This window comes from Panulirus ornatus, chromosome 8 (genome assembly GCF_036320965.1).
Source record: "Panulirus ornatus isolate Po-2019 chromosome 8, ASM3632096v1, whole genome shotgun sequence".
In the NCBI taxonomy this organism is placed as follows: Eukaryota; Metazoa; Arthropoda; class Malacostraca; order Decapoda; family Palinuridae; genus Panulirus; species Panulirus ornatus.
Genome location: NC_092231.1, coordinates 33,019,374 through 33,038,150, shown reverse-complemented (window position 1 = coordinate 33,038,150; position 18,777 = coordinate 33,019,374). Strand labels below are relative to the sequence as shown.

Here is an 18,777-nt window from a genome sequence, read left to right as displayed (position 1 = left end):
CCAAGAGGATATATGTGTCGGAGGTGGAGGGAACGAGGAGAAGAGGGAGACCAAATTGGAGGTGGAAAGATGGAGTGAAAAAGATTTTGTGTGATCGGGGCCTGAACATGCAGGAGGGTGAAAGGAGGGCAAGGAATAGAGTGAATTGGAGCGATGTGGTATACCGGGGTTGACCTGCTGTCAGTGGATTGAATCAAGGCATGTGAAGCGTCTGGGGTAAACCATGGAAAGCTGTGTAGGTATGTATATTTGCGTGTGTGGACGTATGTATATACATGTGTATGGGGGGGGGGTTGGGCCATTTCTTTCGTCTGTTTCCTTGCGCTACCTCGCAAACGCGGGAGACAGCGACAAAGTATAATAAATAAATATAAATATTATTATTATTGCTATTGTTGTTGTTGTTATTATTATTATCATTATTATTATTATCATTATTATTATTATTATTGTTATTATTATTATGATTATTATTATCATTATTATTGTTTTTATATTATATATTATATATTATATATTTTATCCCTGGGGATAGGGGAGAAAGAATACTTCCCACGTATTCCCTGCATGTTGTAGAAGGCAACAAAAAGGGAAGGGAGCGGGGGGCTGGAAATCCTCCCCTTTCGTTTTTTTTTAATTTTCCAAGGGAAGGGACAGAGAAGGGGGCCAGGTGAGGATGTTCCCTCAAAAGCCCAGTCCTCTGTTCTTAGCGCCACCTCGCTAGCGCGGGAAATGGCGAATAGTATGAAAGAAAGAAAGAAATATTATATCATACTTAATCACCGTCTCCTGCATTAACGAGGTAGTGCAAGGAGACAGACGAAAGAATGGCCCAACCCACCCACATACACATGTATATACATAAAAGCCCACACATTCACATATATGTACTTATACATTTTAACGTATACATGCATATACATACACAGACATATACATGTATGCACATGTACATATTCATACTACCTTCATCCATTCCCTCTCCCTCCCTCTCTCCCTTCCTCCCCCCCCCCTCTCTCTCTCCTCTCTCTCTCTCTCTCTCTCTCTCTCTCTCTCTCTCTCTCTCTCTCTCTCTCTCTCTCTCTCTCTCCTCTCTTTCTCTCTCCTCTCTTTCTCTCTCTTCTCTCTCTCTCTCCTCTCTCTCTCTCTCCTCTCTCTCTCTCTCCCTCTCTCTCTCTCTCTCTCTCTCTCTCTCTCTCTCTCTCTCTCTCTCTCTCTCTCTCTCTCTCTCTCTCTCTCTCTCTCTCTCTGTAGCACTAGGAACAGACAGAAAAAGGCCACATTTCTTCACTTCCACTCTCTAGCTGTCATGTGTAATGCACTGAAACCACAGCTCCCTTTCCACATCCAGGCCCCACAAAACTTACCATGGTTTACCCCAGATGCTTCACATGCCCTGGTTCAATCCATTGCCAGCGCGTCCACCCAGGTATACCACATTGTTCCTACTTGCTCTATTCCTTGCACGCCTTTCACCCTCCTGCATGTTCAGGCCCCGATCACTGAGATTCCTTCTCGCTCCATCCTTCCACTTTCAGTTTGGTCTCCCACTTTTCCTTCTTCCCTCCACCTCTGACAAATATATCCTCTTTGTCAATCTTTCCTCACCCATTCTCTCCATGTGACAAAACCATTTCAACACACTCTCTTCTGCTTTCTCAACCACACCCTTTTTATTTGGTGTTTATGAAGTACAAATTGATAATATTATTCATATGGAATTTTTGATAAGTATCTGTCGTCGGTACATGTTTAACTCCTAATATTAAGGTTTTTACATTTGTGTAATATTGAAAATCAAACTTAAGGATCTTATTTACGTATGTTGGCTAGGATTTGACGTTAGAGTTCTTGCATATGTCATGAATATTTGATGTTTGTTATGTTTTCTTTACTGAAAAGCAATGTCTGATGCAAAGAATTTCATCCATTTATAGTGCTGACTTTATACATGAAAGACTTGGGTTCAGTATAGTGTTAGTACCAAATAATGACAACTTCATTTTGTGTATGATAAGCTTATGATGTAAAGCTTTTATCTTTACCTGTTGGCAGCCACTGATGCAAGGGGTCTATTATGTATTATCTTCAATGAATAATGTGAATTTTACTCTTTTCTCTTTGGCAGATTTTTATGTTCAGCTCAAGAACATGACATGAGCCTCCAAGATTACCACAAGAATGGAATATGATATTTGTAGCATATACTTAAAACTAGAGCAGCATTAGTACCACAAGAATGGAATATGATATTTGTAGCATTTACTTAAAACTAGAGCAGCATTAGTAAAAACTGAAGCTGCATCAGCAAAAACAGGAGCAGTATAGATGAAATCAGAAGCAGTGCTCCTCAAAACAAGAGTAGCATCATTAGATACAGAAGCAGAATCAATAAAGAAGATTGTAGATATTTAGAGCTGTAGCAACAACAGTATCTGAGGAACATTAGTAACAGTAAGAAAATATAGCAACAACAACGATAGAGGCAGTAGGAACAATATGAGTAACAATTCTGAAGTGACATTAGCTTAGAAATGAAATATTAACGACAAGAACAATGTAATTACTTGGGGTGAGCACCCAGAGAGACTGCTGGACTTTTAATGAATTAAAACAAATATAGAATATTATCTAGGGTAACGGGCATATCTTCCAGGCAATGTTTAGTTGGAGGGTGTAGTGTTTGACCTCACTCTGGAAAGTATGATTTATACCTTAAGCTGCTTTATGCTTCACCACAGAATCACTGTGAGCGGTTCAGTTTCTGCAGTTGATCCTGGGTCACCAGGAATAGGGTGAGTTGAGACTGGTGTTTCTCTCACTAGTATTGTGCTCCTCTCACACATATTGGTCAGTTGATGCTCTCTGCTGTATCATTTTGAGATTTCATTATTTAGGGGAAACGAGTTGAATATTCACAATGTATGAGAACATTCCCAAAGAATTCTATCTTGAAAAGGCATATGTTCTAACACATGAATGAGAGATGCCAAAAAGGTTTAAACCAAACATATAAACTTAGTGGGGGCATAAAAGTTTGTGTGAGAAATAGTTTAAATGTTTGCTGTGCCTACTGGAAAAAGTAATTTGATGCAGCCGATGACAATTCATAAAGATGAAAAAAGGTTATAAAAATGTACACACTGCCAAAATACCCTCTCCAAGAGGAGTAATTTAGTGCAGCATGGACTGATTTACCTTAGCACATGACTATTCAGATAAGAGAGAAGTCATATGAACGTTCACATTCCCAAAAGGCATTCTCCCAGAGGAGTAATTTAGTGCCAAACATGTCTATTCATATTGGAGAGAAGGCATATGAATGTTCACACTTGCAAAAGGCATTTTCTCAAAATGGTGATTTGGTGCAGCGTATGACTGTTCATTCAGGAGAGAATCCATATGAGTGTTCACATTGCCAAATGACATTCTCCGAGAATGGTGATTTAGTGAAGCACTTGACTGTTCATACTGTAGAGAAGCCATATGAGTGTTCACATTGCCAAAAGACATTCTCTCAGAATGATGATTTAGTGAAGCACTTGACTGTTCATACTTTAGAGAAACTGTATGAGTGTTCACATTGCCTAAAGGCATTCTCCCAGAAGCATCTTTTAGGGCAGCACATGACTATTCATATAGGAGAAAAGCCATATGAGTGTTCACATTGTCAGAAGATCTTCTCTCGTAGAAGAAATTTAGTGCAGCACATGACTGTTCATACAGGAGAGAAGCCATATGAGTGTTCATATTGCCAAATGACATTCTCCCGGAGGAGTACTTTAGTGCAACACACAGCTGTTCATACAGGAGAGAAGCCATATGAGTGTTCACATTGCCAAAGGAAATTTTCCCAGAGGAGTGTTTTAGTACGGCACATGACTATTCATACGGGAAAAAAGCTACATGAGTGTTCACATTGCCAAAAGACATTTTACCAGAGGAGTCTTTTAGTGCGGCACATGACTATTCATACTGGAGAGAAGCCATATGAGTGTTCACATTGCCAAAAGGCATTCTCCCAGAAGCATCACTTAGTGCAACACATGACTATTCATACAGGCGAAAAGCTACACGAGTGTTCACATTGCCAAAAGACATTTTCCCAGAGAAGTGTTGTAGTACGGCACATGACTGTTCATACAGGAGAGAAGCCATTTGAATGTACACATTGCCAAAAGACATTCTCCCAGAGGAGCACTTTAGTGCAACATATGACTGTGCATACAGGAGAGAAGCCATATGAGTGTTCATATTGCCAAAAGACCTTCTCCCAGAGGAGTACTTTAGCATATCATATGACTGTTCATACAAAAGAGAAGCCGGCTGAATCTTTGATTTGCCAAAAGACATTCTCCCAGAGGAGTAAATTAGTACAGCATACAACTGTTCACACAGGAGAGAAGCCATATGAGTGTTCAGATTGCAAAAAGACATTCTCCCTGAGGGGAAATTTAGTGCGGCACATGACTCTTCATATAGGAGAGAAGCCATATAAGTGTTCACATTGCCAGAAGATCTTCTCTCATAGGAGAAATTTAGTGAAGCACATGACTGTTCATGTGGGAGTGAAATCATATGAATGTTCACAGTGTCAAAAGACATTCTCTTGGAAGGGTAAATTAATACGGCACATGACTGTTCATACAGGAGAGAAGCCATATGAGTGTTCACATTGCCAAAAAACGTTCTCCCAGAGGAGTACTTTAGCACAGCATATGAATGTTCATACAGGTGAAAAGCCATATGAGTGTTCATATTGCCAAAAGACATTCTCTCATAGGAGTACTTTGGCACAGCATATGACTGTTCATACAGGAGAGAAGCCTTATGAATGTTCGTACTGCCAAAAGACATTCTCCCGTAAGAGTGGTTTATTGCGGCACATGACTGGTCATACAGGAGAGAAGCCATACGAGTGTTCATATTGCCAAAAGATTTTCTCTCATAGGAGAAATTTAGTGCAGCACATAACTGTTCATACAGGAGTGAAGCCATATGAATGTTCACAATGCCAAAAGACATTTTCTTGGAAAGGTAAATTAATGCGGCACATGACTGTTCATACAGGAGAGAAGCCATATGAGTGCCTACATTGCCAAAAGACTTTCTCTTGTAGGAAAACTTTAGTGGAGCACATGACTATTCATACAGGAATAAAGCCATATAAGTGTTCACATTGCCAAAAGACATTCTCTCGGAAGGGTTACTTAGTGCGGCACATGACTGTTCATACGGGAGAGAAGCCGTATGTGTGTTCATATTGCCAAAAAACATTCTCCCAGAGGGGCTCTTTAGTACGACACATGACTGTTCATACAGGAGAGAAGCCATATGAATGTTAACATTACCAAAAATTACATTCTCCCAGAAGGGTGATTTATTGTGGCACATGACTGTTCATCCAGAACAAATGCCATATGAGTGTTCATATTGCCCAAGAGATCTGTAGGAGTAATTTAGAGGAGCAAATGACTGCTCATATGGGAGAAAAGCTATATTAGTGTTAACATTGCCAAAAGACCTTTTCCAGGAAGAGGAATTCAATGTACCACATGATTCTTTATACAGGCATGCAGCCTTATGAATAATTATATCCCCAAAAGACCCTCCAGGAATTCGAATTTAGTCTGCCACATGACTTCATATGGTAAAGAAGTCATATTGATATTCACTTATTGTTTATAGGATGGTTTGGAAAGAGGACAAAGAGGTGGAACAAAGGAAATGTAAGAGAAGACTAGTGTGTGTAAAGGTGTATGGTGTAAGGTTTCAAAAGCAGCTGTGAAAACAAAAGCAAACAGAAATAATTTTCACCTAATGTGTTCCAGTAGTGTTCATATTGCCAAAAGACCTCTCCCCAACAGGGGACTTAAGTGCAGCACATGGCTGTTCACAGAGGGAAGAGGTCATCCAAATGTTCACAGTCAAAGAGCCTTCTAGAGTTCTGAGTTAGTGCAGGTCATGAATTTTCATAAAGGAGAGAAGCCTTTCATTAATATTCCCTCTGGTCAAGGTTTATGCTACTAGGCCAAGGGTGTGTCAGTGGGGTAGGTGGGTGGGCAGGGGTGAACACCCCCACCCCAACAGGGCTATACACCATATAATTAACTTAAGATGATTTATATATTTCTACAATTATCCTAACCTTTTCAGTACCTTTATTGAAACAATAGATGTATTTGTATGTATATTTCTTTAGTGATTTATACTAGTGGCCAGTGAAACACCTGTGTCAGTTTCACCACCTTTCACATGACCAATGGAACACCTACATCATTTTCTCCACCTTCCTAGTGACCAATGAAACACTTTTGTTAGTTTCACCACCTTCCTAGTGACCAATGAAACACTTTTGTTAGTTTCACCACCTTCCAAGTGACCAGTGAAACACTTTTGTCAGTTTCACCACCTTCCTAGTGACCAATGAAACAATTTTGTTAGTTTCACCATCTTCCTAGTGATCAGTGAAACATCTGAGTTAGGTTCACCACCTTTCTAGTGACCAGTGAAAAACTGGTATCATTTCCTCACCTTCCTAGTGACCCATGAAAATCCTGTGCCATTTTCACCATCTTCTTTTCGACCAATGAAACACTTGCATTAGCTTCATCATCTTCCTAGTGACCAATGAATCACCTTTCTGTCATTTTCATCACATTCCTGGTGACTAAAAATTGTCTACATCAATTTCATGACTCGTAAAATACTTTTTTCATTCTCATCTGAAATAACTATAATGAAGAAATTATCCGTCTGCTGAAACATATTAATTTTTGTGTGTTGAGAGAGAACACTCTGCTACCTCCATCATTATTGTTGGTATGTTAAGGGGAACACTCTGCTACCTCCATTGTTATCTTTGTTGTGTAGAGGGAGAACACTCTGCCTCCTCCATCATTATCTTTGGTGTGTTGAGGGAGAACACTCTGCCTCCTCCATCATTATCTTTGGTGTGTTGAGGGAGAACACTCTGCCTCCTCCATCATTATCTTTGGTGTGTTGAGGGAGAACACTCTGCTACCTCCATCATTATTGTTGGTGTGTTAAGGGGGAGCACTCTCCTACCTCCATCATTATCTTTGGTGTGTTGAGGGAGAACACTCTGCCTCCTCCATCATGATCTTAAGTGTGTTAAGGGAAAGCATTCTGCTGCATCCATCATTATCTTTAATGTGTTGAGGGAAAAGACTCAGCTGCCTTCATCATTATCTTTTTTGCAGTTGTAATGAAATATTTTGTTAGATGAAATTCCATGTATATTTTGCATGCTAACTCATTTGTGATTGAGGTGGCTCCTATGTCTTAAGTAATTAAGATTGTAGTTTATTGATTAGCAGTTCATTTTCAACTTATTTGACATATATGATAAACTGTGGTAAACCATTGCTGAAAGAATTATGTTTATTTATTACAGTCTATTTGACTATGGCAACTGGACTAATGTATTTTCTATTACAAAGGTTGGGTAAAATCTGTGTTAATGCAGATGATTATTCTGAAAGAAAAAAAGATTCACCACTACCACCATATTGTTTACATCTCATTCAATTATTAGAATCTGCTTATAAGTGAGGCTTGTATATTAACTTTACATGGTGTAATGCCATTGATATATATGTATTTTTTGTTAGGTTTTGTGTCTATCACTAAATGTCTCAAGTTGTACAAACAGAATATTTCTTGTAGAAATATCTGAAACTGATCAATGACAATATATTCTCCCTTTATAATTGGGTTTCATTTGATTCAAACTACCTTTAAACATTAAAGCACTAAAAACATAACAATGACAATGGTCCATCCAAGGTATTCAAGCCAGTCTCTGTAAACAACCAACCTGTATTACTTTTGTCATATCCAACTTATGTTGTGCTCCATATTGCAGCCATCAAGATTTATATGGATTAAAAACATTGTTGCAAATTTCTCTTGATTACCTAGTTTCATTATCCTATTCTAAGTCTCCCTCTTGACCCTTCATTCATTTGAAGATACTGTTCTCATGTCTGTACTTTTAAGATGATATTGATTTGATATCTATATATCCTGATAGACAAATGGTCATTTCAAGTTTTTCATTCATCATACCTTCAAGATAATCATCCATTCAAAACTGCACAGCATAATATTTTTGAAGTCTTACCAAGACAGGTTAATATTGTTGAGGTCTTACTAAAGCTAAATATTATTTAAAGATGCCTTATAGATATATATGACACTAACACTGTTAATTGTATAGACAAGTACCTTATTTGTTTTGTTAAGCGCAGTACTAGGTGTTTGTCCTGATTTTCATAGTAACCTATTTCTCTTAAATACTTTTCTTTTGCTGCCTTATTAGTTTTCATTCCCTTCTTTTAATGACTAATACTCTATGAGCCTTTCCTGTGGTTGATGCTGAACATTTTGTTTAATGACTCACTTTTATTCATTCAAATAGTTTATTCAGGTACTCAAACAGCCTTTTTTTTTCTCCGAAAATGTTTTGCATATTTGGGTTTTGATCAAGTGTAAACTGCTGTTTTCACTTTTTTTCTCATATTTGATCATTGTTTCCCACTTAGCGAGGTAACACCAGGTACAGATGAAGAAAGGCCGCATCTGCTGAATTCCATTCTCTAGATGTCATTTGTAATGTCCCACAACCACAGCTCCCTAATCTCAACGAGGCCCCACAATCCTTTCCAGGGTTAACCCCAGATGCTTCACATGGCCTGTTCAGACACCACATCCTTCCAGTTCACTCTATTCTGTGCATGCCTATCTCTTGCAATATTCAGGCTCTGATTGCATAAAACCTTTTTCGTTTCATCTTTTCATCTCCCTTTTGGTCTCCCGCTTCTCCTTGTTCCTTCCACTTCAGACACATATCCTCTTTGCCAAACCTTTCCTCACTCATTCTCTCCATTTTTCCAAATCATTTTAGCACACCATCTTCAGCTCTCTCAACCAAACTCTATTTATTACCACACCTCTCTTACCCATTCATTATTTATTCAATCAAACCACCTCATACCACCTATTGTCCATAAACATTTCATTTTCAACAAATCAATCCTTTGCTGCACGTCTTACACCCATATGATATTGTTTGGACTACAATGTCTTCAGACACCAATTTTTGCCATCCTAGTTTTCTCCATACAAACTTACACCCCAGCTATGCTGTCTCTTAACCTTGCTAAGCCTGATAACCTTTCTTTTATTTACATTTACCCTCATCTTTTCACACACTTCCAAACTCAGTCACCAACTTCTGCAGTTTCTCACTGAAATCTGCCACTAGATTCAAGTTAAGTAGTGAATAACAGGACCAAAGACAGATCCCAAGGACTGCCTAATGGGACTAATTTGCAGTAAAATATTACTCCATCAATGATTTCTCTGCTTTCTATTTGATTGAAATCTAACTGAATTCAGAAAGTACTGGGTCTTAATGAGGCTGTTTGTGATAGTGCAAGAGAAATGAAAGTCATGGAATAATATGGTAGGAGTAGAGATGTTTCCAGATTTTTCAAAGTGGAAGGCTTGTAAACTTACATTGCTTAGGAGGTGTGAGAATGTCAGTCATGGATTTGTGGGAAAACATATGCCAGGTAAATGATTAAACGTATCTAATGGTACTTCTTTCAACTACTCTGGTTGGTTAATCGTTCTGTGTTTTGACAATCCTTTTGAAGAAACAGTACTTTGCCTCATTTGAGATAAAACTTTTCCCCATGAGTTTTTATTCGTTACTTCTTGTAAATAGGACAAATCTATGCTTAGATAGCTTGTTAGATCATGATAATCTATGCCTTTTATGAATTTGAATGCTCGTGTTAGATCACCTATTACCTATCTCTTCTCTGAGCTAAATAGTTATGATTCGTTTATTCGGCTTTCATAGGATTTGTGCCTCCGGCTAAGAATTATCTTGTGTTTATCTGTACTCTCTCCATTCTGTCTATATTTTTCCTCAAGTAGGGCTATATGTGCTGAGGGGGGTGTATTCCTTGCAAACACCGTTTTTGAGTTCAAGATGATCCTCAGATATACAAGGATAAGGAAGAATGGAAGGGAAGATCAAAAGGCTTTAATTGACTATGTGGCAGTGGATGAAAGATTGAGAAAGGCTGTGCTGGATGGTAGAGTCATGAGAGGGTTCTTTGGAGACTGACAATTTCATAGTTCTTGTGGGGAGGAGGAGCATGGAGGAGTGGAGGTATGGTGTAAGGAAGAATGGAGAAGTAAAAGTGCTGGCAAGTAAGAAAATGAACCAGGAAAAATGCAGGGAGGAGTATGAAAGTAAGGTAACTGAAAGCTCAGATGGAAGTGCAGTGAAAAAAGGCATATGGTCATGTGTGATAAGTGTTTAAAATGTTTAGAGAAATACCATTAAAAGTTGGAGAATCAGTAGTTAGATATAAGGTAATGAGGTACAGGAATAAAAAGGGAGATGCATGGTGGACAGAAGAGATTAGAAATGGTGAGAAAGAGATGAAAAAGGTATATGGTAGATTGCTTTTTAGGAATGTATCAGTGGTAGTTCAGCAAAGGAGGAGGGAAGAATACATAACATGTATATAGTACACAAATATAATGGAGGAAAGCAAAGAAAGAGTAGGTGAAGATTTTGGAAGGAATTTGAATGGGAAGTTTTGGGATAATAAGAAAGTATACTGGAAGGAGGTGAAAAAAGGAAGAAGTGGATGTAAGAGTGGAAATGATGTGAGAAGTAAGGAAGGGGAGTTGCTAGCTCAAAAGGAGGATGTGAAAGGAAGAGGGAAAGAGTATTTTGAATAACTAATGAATGTGGTAGAAGGTGAGGCAGCAGTTGTTACATGCATTGGTATGGAAGATGGAAGGAAGAGGATACAAGTGCAGGTGCCTAGAGCAATGGGGGGAGGGGGGGTTAAGAAGGGCAATAATGAGGCTGAACTTAGGAAAACCACCTGAAGTGGATGGGATTACAGCTGAAATGCTGAAGTATAGAGAAGAAAGTGTGACAGAGTGAATGCATCTTATATGTTATTTAACATGAAAACAGAGGGTTGTGCCTAAGGATTGAGTGAAAGCTGTTATCGTTTCTTTACTCAAAGGAAAAGGTGATAAGGATGTATGTAGTAATTATAGGGGAATGTCTGCTAAGTATACCAGGAAAAGTGTATGCAAGAATATTAATTGACAGTGTGATGAAAGTGACTGAATGCAGAATAAATGAAGAGAAAGGGGATCTTAGGAAAGGAAAGGGATGTGTGGATAGAATTTTTTGGAAAGATGACTGTAGAAAAGTATTTTGTGAAAGTTAAGAAGTTGTATGCAACTTTTATATATATAAAAGATCTGAAGAGGGCGTATGACAGGGTCGAGTGGAATGCTCTATGGGATGTATTAAGGATATATGGTATAGGGAGAAAACTATTGTGTGTGTAAGAGTGGATGGAGAGCTAAGCGAAAGTTTTCGGATACATGCAGGTGTGAGGCAGGGCTGTGTGATGTGATCGTGGCTTTTTAATATATATAGGGGAGAAAGAATACTTTCCACGTATTCCCTGTGTGTCGTAGAAGGCGACTAAAGGGGGCGGGAGTGGGGGTGGAACCACCCCCCCTCGTATTTAAATTTCTGAAAGGGGAAACACAAGGAATCATGCTGGGAATGCTCGTCCTCCTTGAAGGCTCATATAGGGGTGTCTAAATATGTGTGGTTGTAACCAAGATGAGAAAAAAGAAGAGATAGGTAGTGTGGTTGAGGAAAGGTACCTGGATGTTTCAGCTCTTGAGTGAAATGAAGCTCAAGAGTAAAAGGGAAGAGTGTTTTGGGATGTCTTGGGAAGAAAATCAGGGGTTAGTGAGAGGATAAGAGCAAAGGAAGAAGTAACACTCCTCTTAAAGCAGGAGTTGTGGGAATATGTGATAGAGTGTACGAAAGTAAACTCTAGATTGATATCGGTAAAACTGAAAGTGGAAGGAGAGAGATGGGTGATTATGAGAGGCAAGTGTTTTGAGAGCAGCCGAGTGAGTGTGTTAGCAGCTTTGATGCACGAGACCAGGTTATAGTGATGGGTGATTTGAATGCAAAGGTGAGTAATGTGGCAGTTGAGGGTATAATTGGTGTACATGGGGTGTTCAGTGTTGGTGAAGAGCTTGTGGATTTGTGTGCTGAAAAAGGACTGGTGATTGGGAATACCTGGTTTAAAAAGAGAGATATACATAAGTATACGTATGTGTGTAGGAGAGATGGCCAGAGGGCGTTAACTTGGATTACCTGTTGATTGATAGGTTTGTAAAAGGGAAACCTTTTGGATGTTAATGTGCTGAGAGGGGGAGCTGGAGGGATGTCTGATCATTATCTTGTGGAGGCAAAGGTGAAGATTTGTAGAGGTTTTCAGAAAATACGAGAGAATGTTGGGGAGAAGAGAGGGGTGAGAGAGAGTAAGTGAGCTTGGAAGGGAGACTTGTGTGAGGAGGTACCAGGATAGATTTAGTGGTGAATGGAAAAAGATGAGAGCAAATGACGTAAGGGGAGTGGGGGAGGGATGGGATGTATTTAGGGAAGCAGTGATGGCTTGCGCAAAAGATTCCTGTGGCATGAGGAAGGTGGGAAATGGGTAGATTAGAAAGGGTAGTGAATGGTTGGATGAAGAAGTAAGATTGTTAGTGAAAGAGAAGAGAGAGGCGTTTGGACGAATTTTGCAGGGAAGTAAATGACGGGGAGATGTATAAAAGAAAGCGGTAGGAGATCAAGAGAAAGGTGCAAGAGGTGAAAAATAGGGCAAATGACAGTTGGGGTGAGAGAATATCATTAAATCTTAGGGAGAATAGAAAGATGATTTGGAAGGAGGTAAATAAAGTGCATAAGACAAGAGAACAAATGGGAACATTGGTGAAGGGGGCAAATGGGGAGGCAATAGTAGATAGTCATGAAGTGAGGGGAAAGATTGAATATTTTGAAGGTTTGTTGAATGTGTTTGATGATACAGTGGCAGATACAGGGTGTTTTGGTCGAGTTGGTGTGCGAAGTGAGAGGGTCAGGGAGAATGGTTTGGTGAACAGAGAAGAGGTAGTGAAAGCTTTGCGGAAGATGAAAGCCGGCAAGGCGGCGGATTTGGATGGTATTGCAGTGGAATGAAATGAAAAAGGGTGTGACTGTGTTGTTGATTGCTGGTAAGGATATTCAATGTATGTATGACTCATGGTGACGTGCCTGACGATTGGCAGAATGCATGCATAGTACCATTGTACAAACACAAAGGTGATAAAGGTGAGTGTGCAAAATATAGAGGCATAAGTTTGTTGAGTATTCCTTGGAAATTATATGGGAGGGTATTGATTGAGAGGGTAAAGGCATGTACAGAGCATCAGACTGGGGAAGAGCTGTGTTGTTTCAGAAGTGGTAGAGGATGTGTGGCTCAGGTCAGGTGTTTGCTTTGAGGAATGTATGTGAGAAATATTTAGAAAAACAGATGGATTTGTGTGTAGCATTTATGGATCTGGAGATGGCATATAATAGTGTTGATAGAGATGTTTTGTGGAAGGTTTTAAGAGTATATGGTGTGGGAGATAGGTTGCTAGAAGCAGTGAAAAGTTTTTATTGAGGATGTAAGGCATGTGTACGAGTAGGAAGAGAGGAAAGTGATTGGTTCTCAGTGAATGTAGGTTTGCAGCAGGGGTGCGTGATGTCTCATGGTTGTTTAATTTGTTTATGGATGGGGTTGTTAGGGAGGTGAATGCAAGAGTTTTGGAGAGAGGGGCAAGTATGCAGTCGTTTGTGAATGAGAGGGCTTGGGAAGTGAGTCAGTTGTTGTTTTCTGATGATACAGCGCTGGTGGCTGATTCAGGTGAGAAACTGCAGAAGCTGGTGACAAAGTTTGATAAAATATGCGAAAGAAGGAAAGCTCAGAGTAAATGTCAATAAGAGCAAGGTTATTAGGTTCAGTAGGGTTGAGGGACAAGTTAACTGGGAGGTAAGTTTGAATGAAGAAAAACTGGAGGAAGTGAAGTGTTTTAGATATCAGGATGTGGTTTAGCAGCAGATGGAACCAGGGAGGTGGAAGTGAGTCACAGGGTGAGGGAGAGGGCGAAGGTTCTGGGAGCGTTGAAGAATGTGTGGAAGGTAAGAACATTATCTCGGAGAGCAAAAGTGGGTATGTTTGAAGGAATGATGATTCCAGCAATGTTATATGGTTGTGAGGCATGGGGTATAGATAGGGTTGTGCAGAGGGTTGTGCAGAGGAGGGTGGATGTGTCAGAAATGAAATGTTTGAGGACAATATGTGGTGTGAGGTGGTTTGATCGAGTAAGTGATGAAAGGGTAAGAAAGATGTGTGGTAATAAAAAGAGTGTGGTTGAGAGAGCAGAAGAGGGTGTGTTGAAATGGTTTGGTCACATGGAGAGAATGAGTGAGGAAATATTGACAAAGAGGATATATGTGTCAGAGGTAGAGGGAACGAGGAGAAGCGGGAAAACAAATTGGAGGTGGAAGGATGGAGTGAAAAGGATTTTGAGCGATTGGGACCTGAACATACAGGAGGGTGAAAGGCAGTGCTAGGAATAGAGTGAATTGGAATGATGTGGTAAACTGGGGTGGACGTGGTGTCAATGGATTGAATCAGGGCATGTGAAGCATCTGGGGTAAACCATGGAAAGTTTTGTGGGGTCTGGATGTGGAAAGGGAGCTGTGGTTTCGGTGCATTACACATGAGAGCTTAAAACATACCCATTTTTGCTCCGAGATAACGTTCTCTCTTTTAGCACATTCTTCATCGCTCCCAGAACGTTCGCCCCCTCCCCCACCCTGTGACTCACTTCCACTTCCATGGTTCCATTCGCTGCTAGAACCACACTCAGATATCGAAAACACTCCACTTCCTCCAGTTTTTCTCCACTCAAACTTACATCCCAATTAACTTGTCGCTTAAGCCTACAGAACCTAATATCCATGCTCTTATTCACATTTATTCTCAACTTTCTCCTTTCACAAACTTTTCCACACTCAGTCACCAAACTCTGCAGTTTCTCACATGAATCAGCTACTACAGCTGTATCCTAGCAAACAACAACTGACTCACTTCCCAGGCGCTCTCATCCACAGCAAAGTGCATACCCTCCCCTCTCTCCAAAACTCTTGCATCTACCTCTCTAACCACCGCATCCATGAACAAATTAGACAACTATGGGGACATCACACCCCAGCTGCAGACCAACATTCACTGGAAACCAATCATTCTCCTCTCCTCCTACTCGTTGGCGTGCCTTACATCCTTGGTAAAAACTTTTCACTGCTTCTAGCAACTTACCTCCCACACCATATACTCTTAAAACCTTTCACAAAGCATCTCTATCAACCCCGTCATATGCCTCTTCAGATCCATAAATGCTACATACAAATGTATCTGTTTTTCTGAGTATTTCTCACATGCATTCTCCAAAGCAAACACCTGATCCACACTTCCTCCACCACTTTTAAAACCACACTGCTCTTACCCAATCTGATGCTCGGTACATGCCTATACCCTCTCAATCAATACCCTACCATATAATTTCCCAGGAGTACTCAACAAACTTATACCTCTGTAATTTGAACACCCACCTTTATCCCCTTTGCCTTTGTAAAGTGGCACTATGCATGCATTCCGCCAATTCTAAAGCACTTCACCATGTTCCATACGTACATTGAATATCCTTACCAACCGATCAACAGTACAGCCACCCCCTTTTTTAATAAATTCCACTGCATACCATCCCAAACCGCCGCCTTGCCGGCTTTCATCTTCTGCATAGCTTCAACTACCTCTTCTCTCTTTACCAAATCATTCTCCCTAACCCTCTCACTTCGCACACCACCCCGAGCAAAACCCCCTATATCTGCCACTGTATCATCAGACACATTCAACAAACCTTCAAAATATTTACTCCATTTCCATCTCACTTCATCACTACTTGTTATTAATTCCCCATTTGTCCCCTTCACCGATGTTCTCATTTGTTCTCTTGTCTTACGAACGTTATTTACCTCTTTCCAAAATATCTTTTTATTTTTCCTAAAATTTAATGATACTCTCTCACCCCAACTCTCATTTGCCCTCTTTGTCACCTCTTGCAGCTTTCTCTTGACCTCTTGCCACTTTCTTTCATGCATCTCCCAGTCATTTGCACTACTTCTCTGCAAAAATCGTTCAAATGCCTCTCTCTACTCTTTCACTAACAATCTTACTTCTTCATCCCACCACTTAGTACTCTTTCTAATCTGCCCACCTCCCACCTTTCTCATGTTACATGCATCTTTTGCGCAGGCCATCGCTGCTTCCCTAAATACATAGCATTCTCCCCTCCCCACTCCCCTCACATCATTTGCTCTCACCTTTTTCCATTTTACACACTATCTCTCCTCACACAAGTCTTCTTTCCAAACTCATTTACTCTCACCACTCTCTTCTCCCCAACATTCTCTTTTCTTTTCTGAGATTGAGTACAGAATGAAAAATGATGAGTGAATGACGTAAGGGGAGTTGGGGAGGAATGGGATGTATTTATTGAAGCAGTAATGGCATGCACAAAAGATGCCTTTGGCATAAGAAAGGTGGGAGGTGGGCAGATTACAAAGGGTAGTGAGTGCAGGGATGAAGAGGTAAGATTGTTAGTGAAAGAGAAGAGAGAGGCATTTGGACAATTTTTGCAGAGAAACAGTGCAAATGACTGGAAGATGCATAAAAGAAAGAGGCAAGAGGTCAAGAGAAAGGTGCAAGAAGAGAAAAAGAGGGCAAATGAGAGTTAGGATGAGAGAGTATCATTGAATTATAGGGAGTGCAAAACGATATTTTAGAAGGAGGTAAATAAAGTGCATAAGACAAGAGAACAAATGGGTACATCGGTGAAGGGGGCAAATGGGGAGGTAATAACAAGTAGTGGTGAAGTGAGAAGGAGATTGGGAGAGTATTTTGAAGGTTTATTGAATGTGTTTAATGATAGAGTGGCAGATATGGGGTGCTTTGGTCGAGGTAGTGTGCGAAGTGAGAGGGTCAGGAAGAATGATTTGGTAAACAGAGAAGAGGTAGTAAAAGCTTTGCGGAAGATGAAAGCCGGCAAGGCATCGGGTTTGGATGGTATTGCTGTGGAATTTATCAAAAAAGGGGGTGACTCTGCTGTTGACTGATTGGTGAGAATTTTCAATGTATGTATGGTTCATGGTGAAGTGCCTGAGGATTAGCGGAATGCATGCATAGTGCCACTGTAGAAAGGCAAAGGAGATAAGGTGAGTGTTCAAATTACAGAGGTATAAGTTTGTTGAGTATTCTTGGGAAATTATACAGGAGGGTATTGAATGAGAGGGTCAAGACATGTACAGAGCATCAGATTGGGGAAGAACAGTGTAGTTTCAGAAGTGGTAGAGGATGTGTGGATTGTTATCTTTGAAGAATGTATGTGAGAAATACTTAGAAAAACAGATGGATTTCTATGTAGCATTTATGGAACTGTTGAAGGTATATGATAGAGTTGATAGAGATTCTTTGTAGAAGGTATTAGGAGTATATAGTGTGAGAGGTAAGTTGCTAGAATCAGTGACAAGATTTGTCGTGAATGTAAGGCATGTGTACGAGTAGGAAGAGGAAAGTGATTTGTTCCCAGTGAATATCGGTTTATGGCAGGGATGCATGATGTCTCCATGGTTGTTTAATTTGTTTATGGAGGGGGTTGTTATGGAGGTGAATGCAAGAGTTTTGGAGCGAGGGGCAAGTATGCAGTCTGTTGTGGATGAGAGAGCTTGGGAAGTGAGTCAGTTGTTGTTTGCTGATAATACAATGCTGTTGGCTGCTTTGGGTGAGAAACTGCAGAAGTTGGTGATTGAGTTTGGTAAAGTATGTGAAAGAAGAAAGCTGAGAGTAAATGTGAATAAGAGCAAGGTTATTAGGTTCAGTCGTGTTGAAGGGCAAGTCAATTGGGAGGTAAGTTTGAATGGAGAAAAACTGGAGGAAGTGAAGTGTTTTAGATATCTGGAGTGGATTTAGTAGCGGATGGAACCATTGAAGTGGAAGTGAGTTACAGGTGGGGGAAGAGGCGAAGGTTCTGGGAGCGTTGAAGAATGTGTGGAAGACGAGAATATTATCTCGGAAAGGAAAAATAGGTATGTTTGAAGGAGTTGTGGTTCCATTAATGTTATATGGTTGCAAGGCTTGGGCTATAGATAGGTTTTTGCGGAGGAGGATGAATGTGTTGGAAATGAGATGTTTGAGGATAATATGTGGTGTGAGGTGGTTTGATCAAGTAAGAAATGAAAGGGTAAGAGAGATGTGTGGTAATAAAAAGAGTGTGGTCGAGAGAGCAGAAGAGGGTGTATTGAAAGGGTTTGGTCACATGGAGAGAATGAGTGAGGAAAGATTGACAAAGAGGATATATATGTCAGAGGTGGAGGAAACGAAGAGAAGTGGAAGGCCTTATTGGAGATGGAAGGATGGATTGAAAAATATTTTGAGCGATTGGGGCCTGAACATGCAGGAGGGTGAAAGGCATGCAAGGAATAGAGTGAATTGGAACGATGTGGTATACCGGGGTCGATGTGCTGTCAATAGATTGAACCAGGCATGTGAAGCATCTGGGGTAAACCGTGGAAAGTTTTGTGGGACCTGGATGTGGAAAGGGAGCTGTGGTTTCGGTGCATTACACATGACATCTGGAGACTGTGTGAACGATTGTGGACTTTTTTGTCTTTTCCTAGCGGTACCTCGCGCGCATGCGGGGGGAAGGGGTTGTCGTTTCATGTGTGGCGTGGTGGCGACGGGAATGAATAAAGGCTGC

At 40.3% G+C, this 18,777-nt stretch overlaps 1 protein-coding gene across 7 annotated transcripts in view; it reads left to right on the top strand.

The window, feature by feature from the left end:
• The window catches only part of LOC139749892 (uncharacterized), a 77,827-nt gene extending 69,895 nt beyond the window's left edge, over nucleotides 1–7,932 (top strand). For all 7 annotated transcript variants that reach the window (XM_071664281.1, XM_071664276.1, XM_071664277.1 and 4 more), the window contains one exon: nucleotides 2,129–7,932. In XM_071664281.1, the coding sequence (XP_071520382.1) occupies nucleotides 3,207–5,345 (2,139 nt within the window). In that variant the 5' untranslated portion in view covers nucleotides 2,129–3,206 and the 3' untranslated portion in view covers nucleotides 5,346–7,932. The remainder of the gene's footprint in view (nucleotides 1–2,128) is intronic.
• Nucleotides 7,933–18,777: the final 10,845 nt, after the last annotated feature.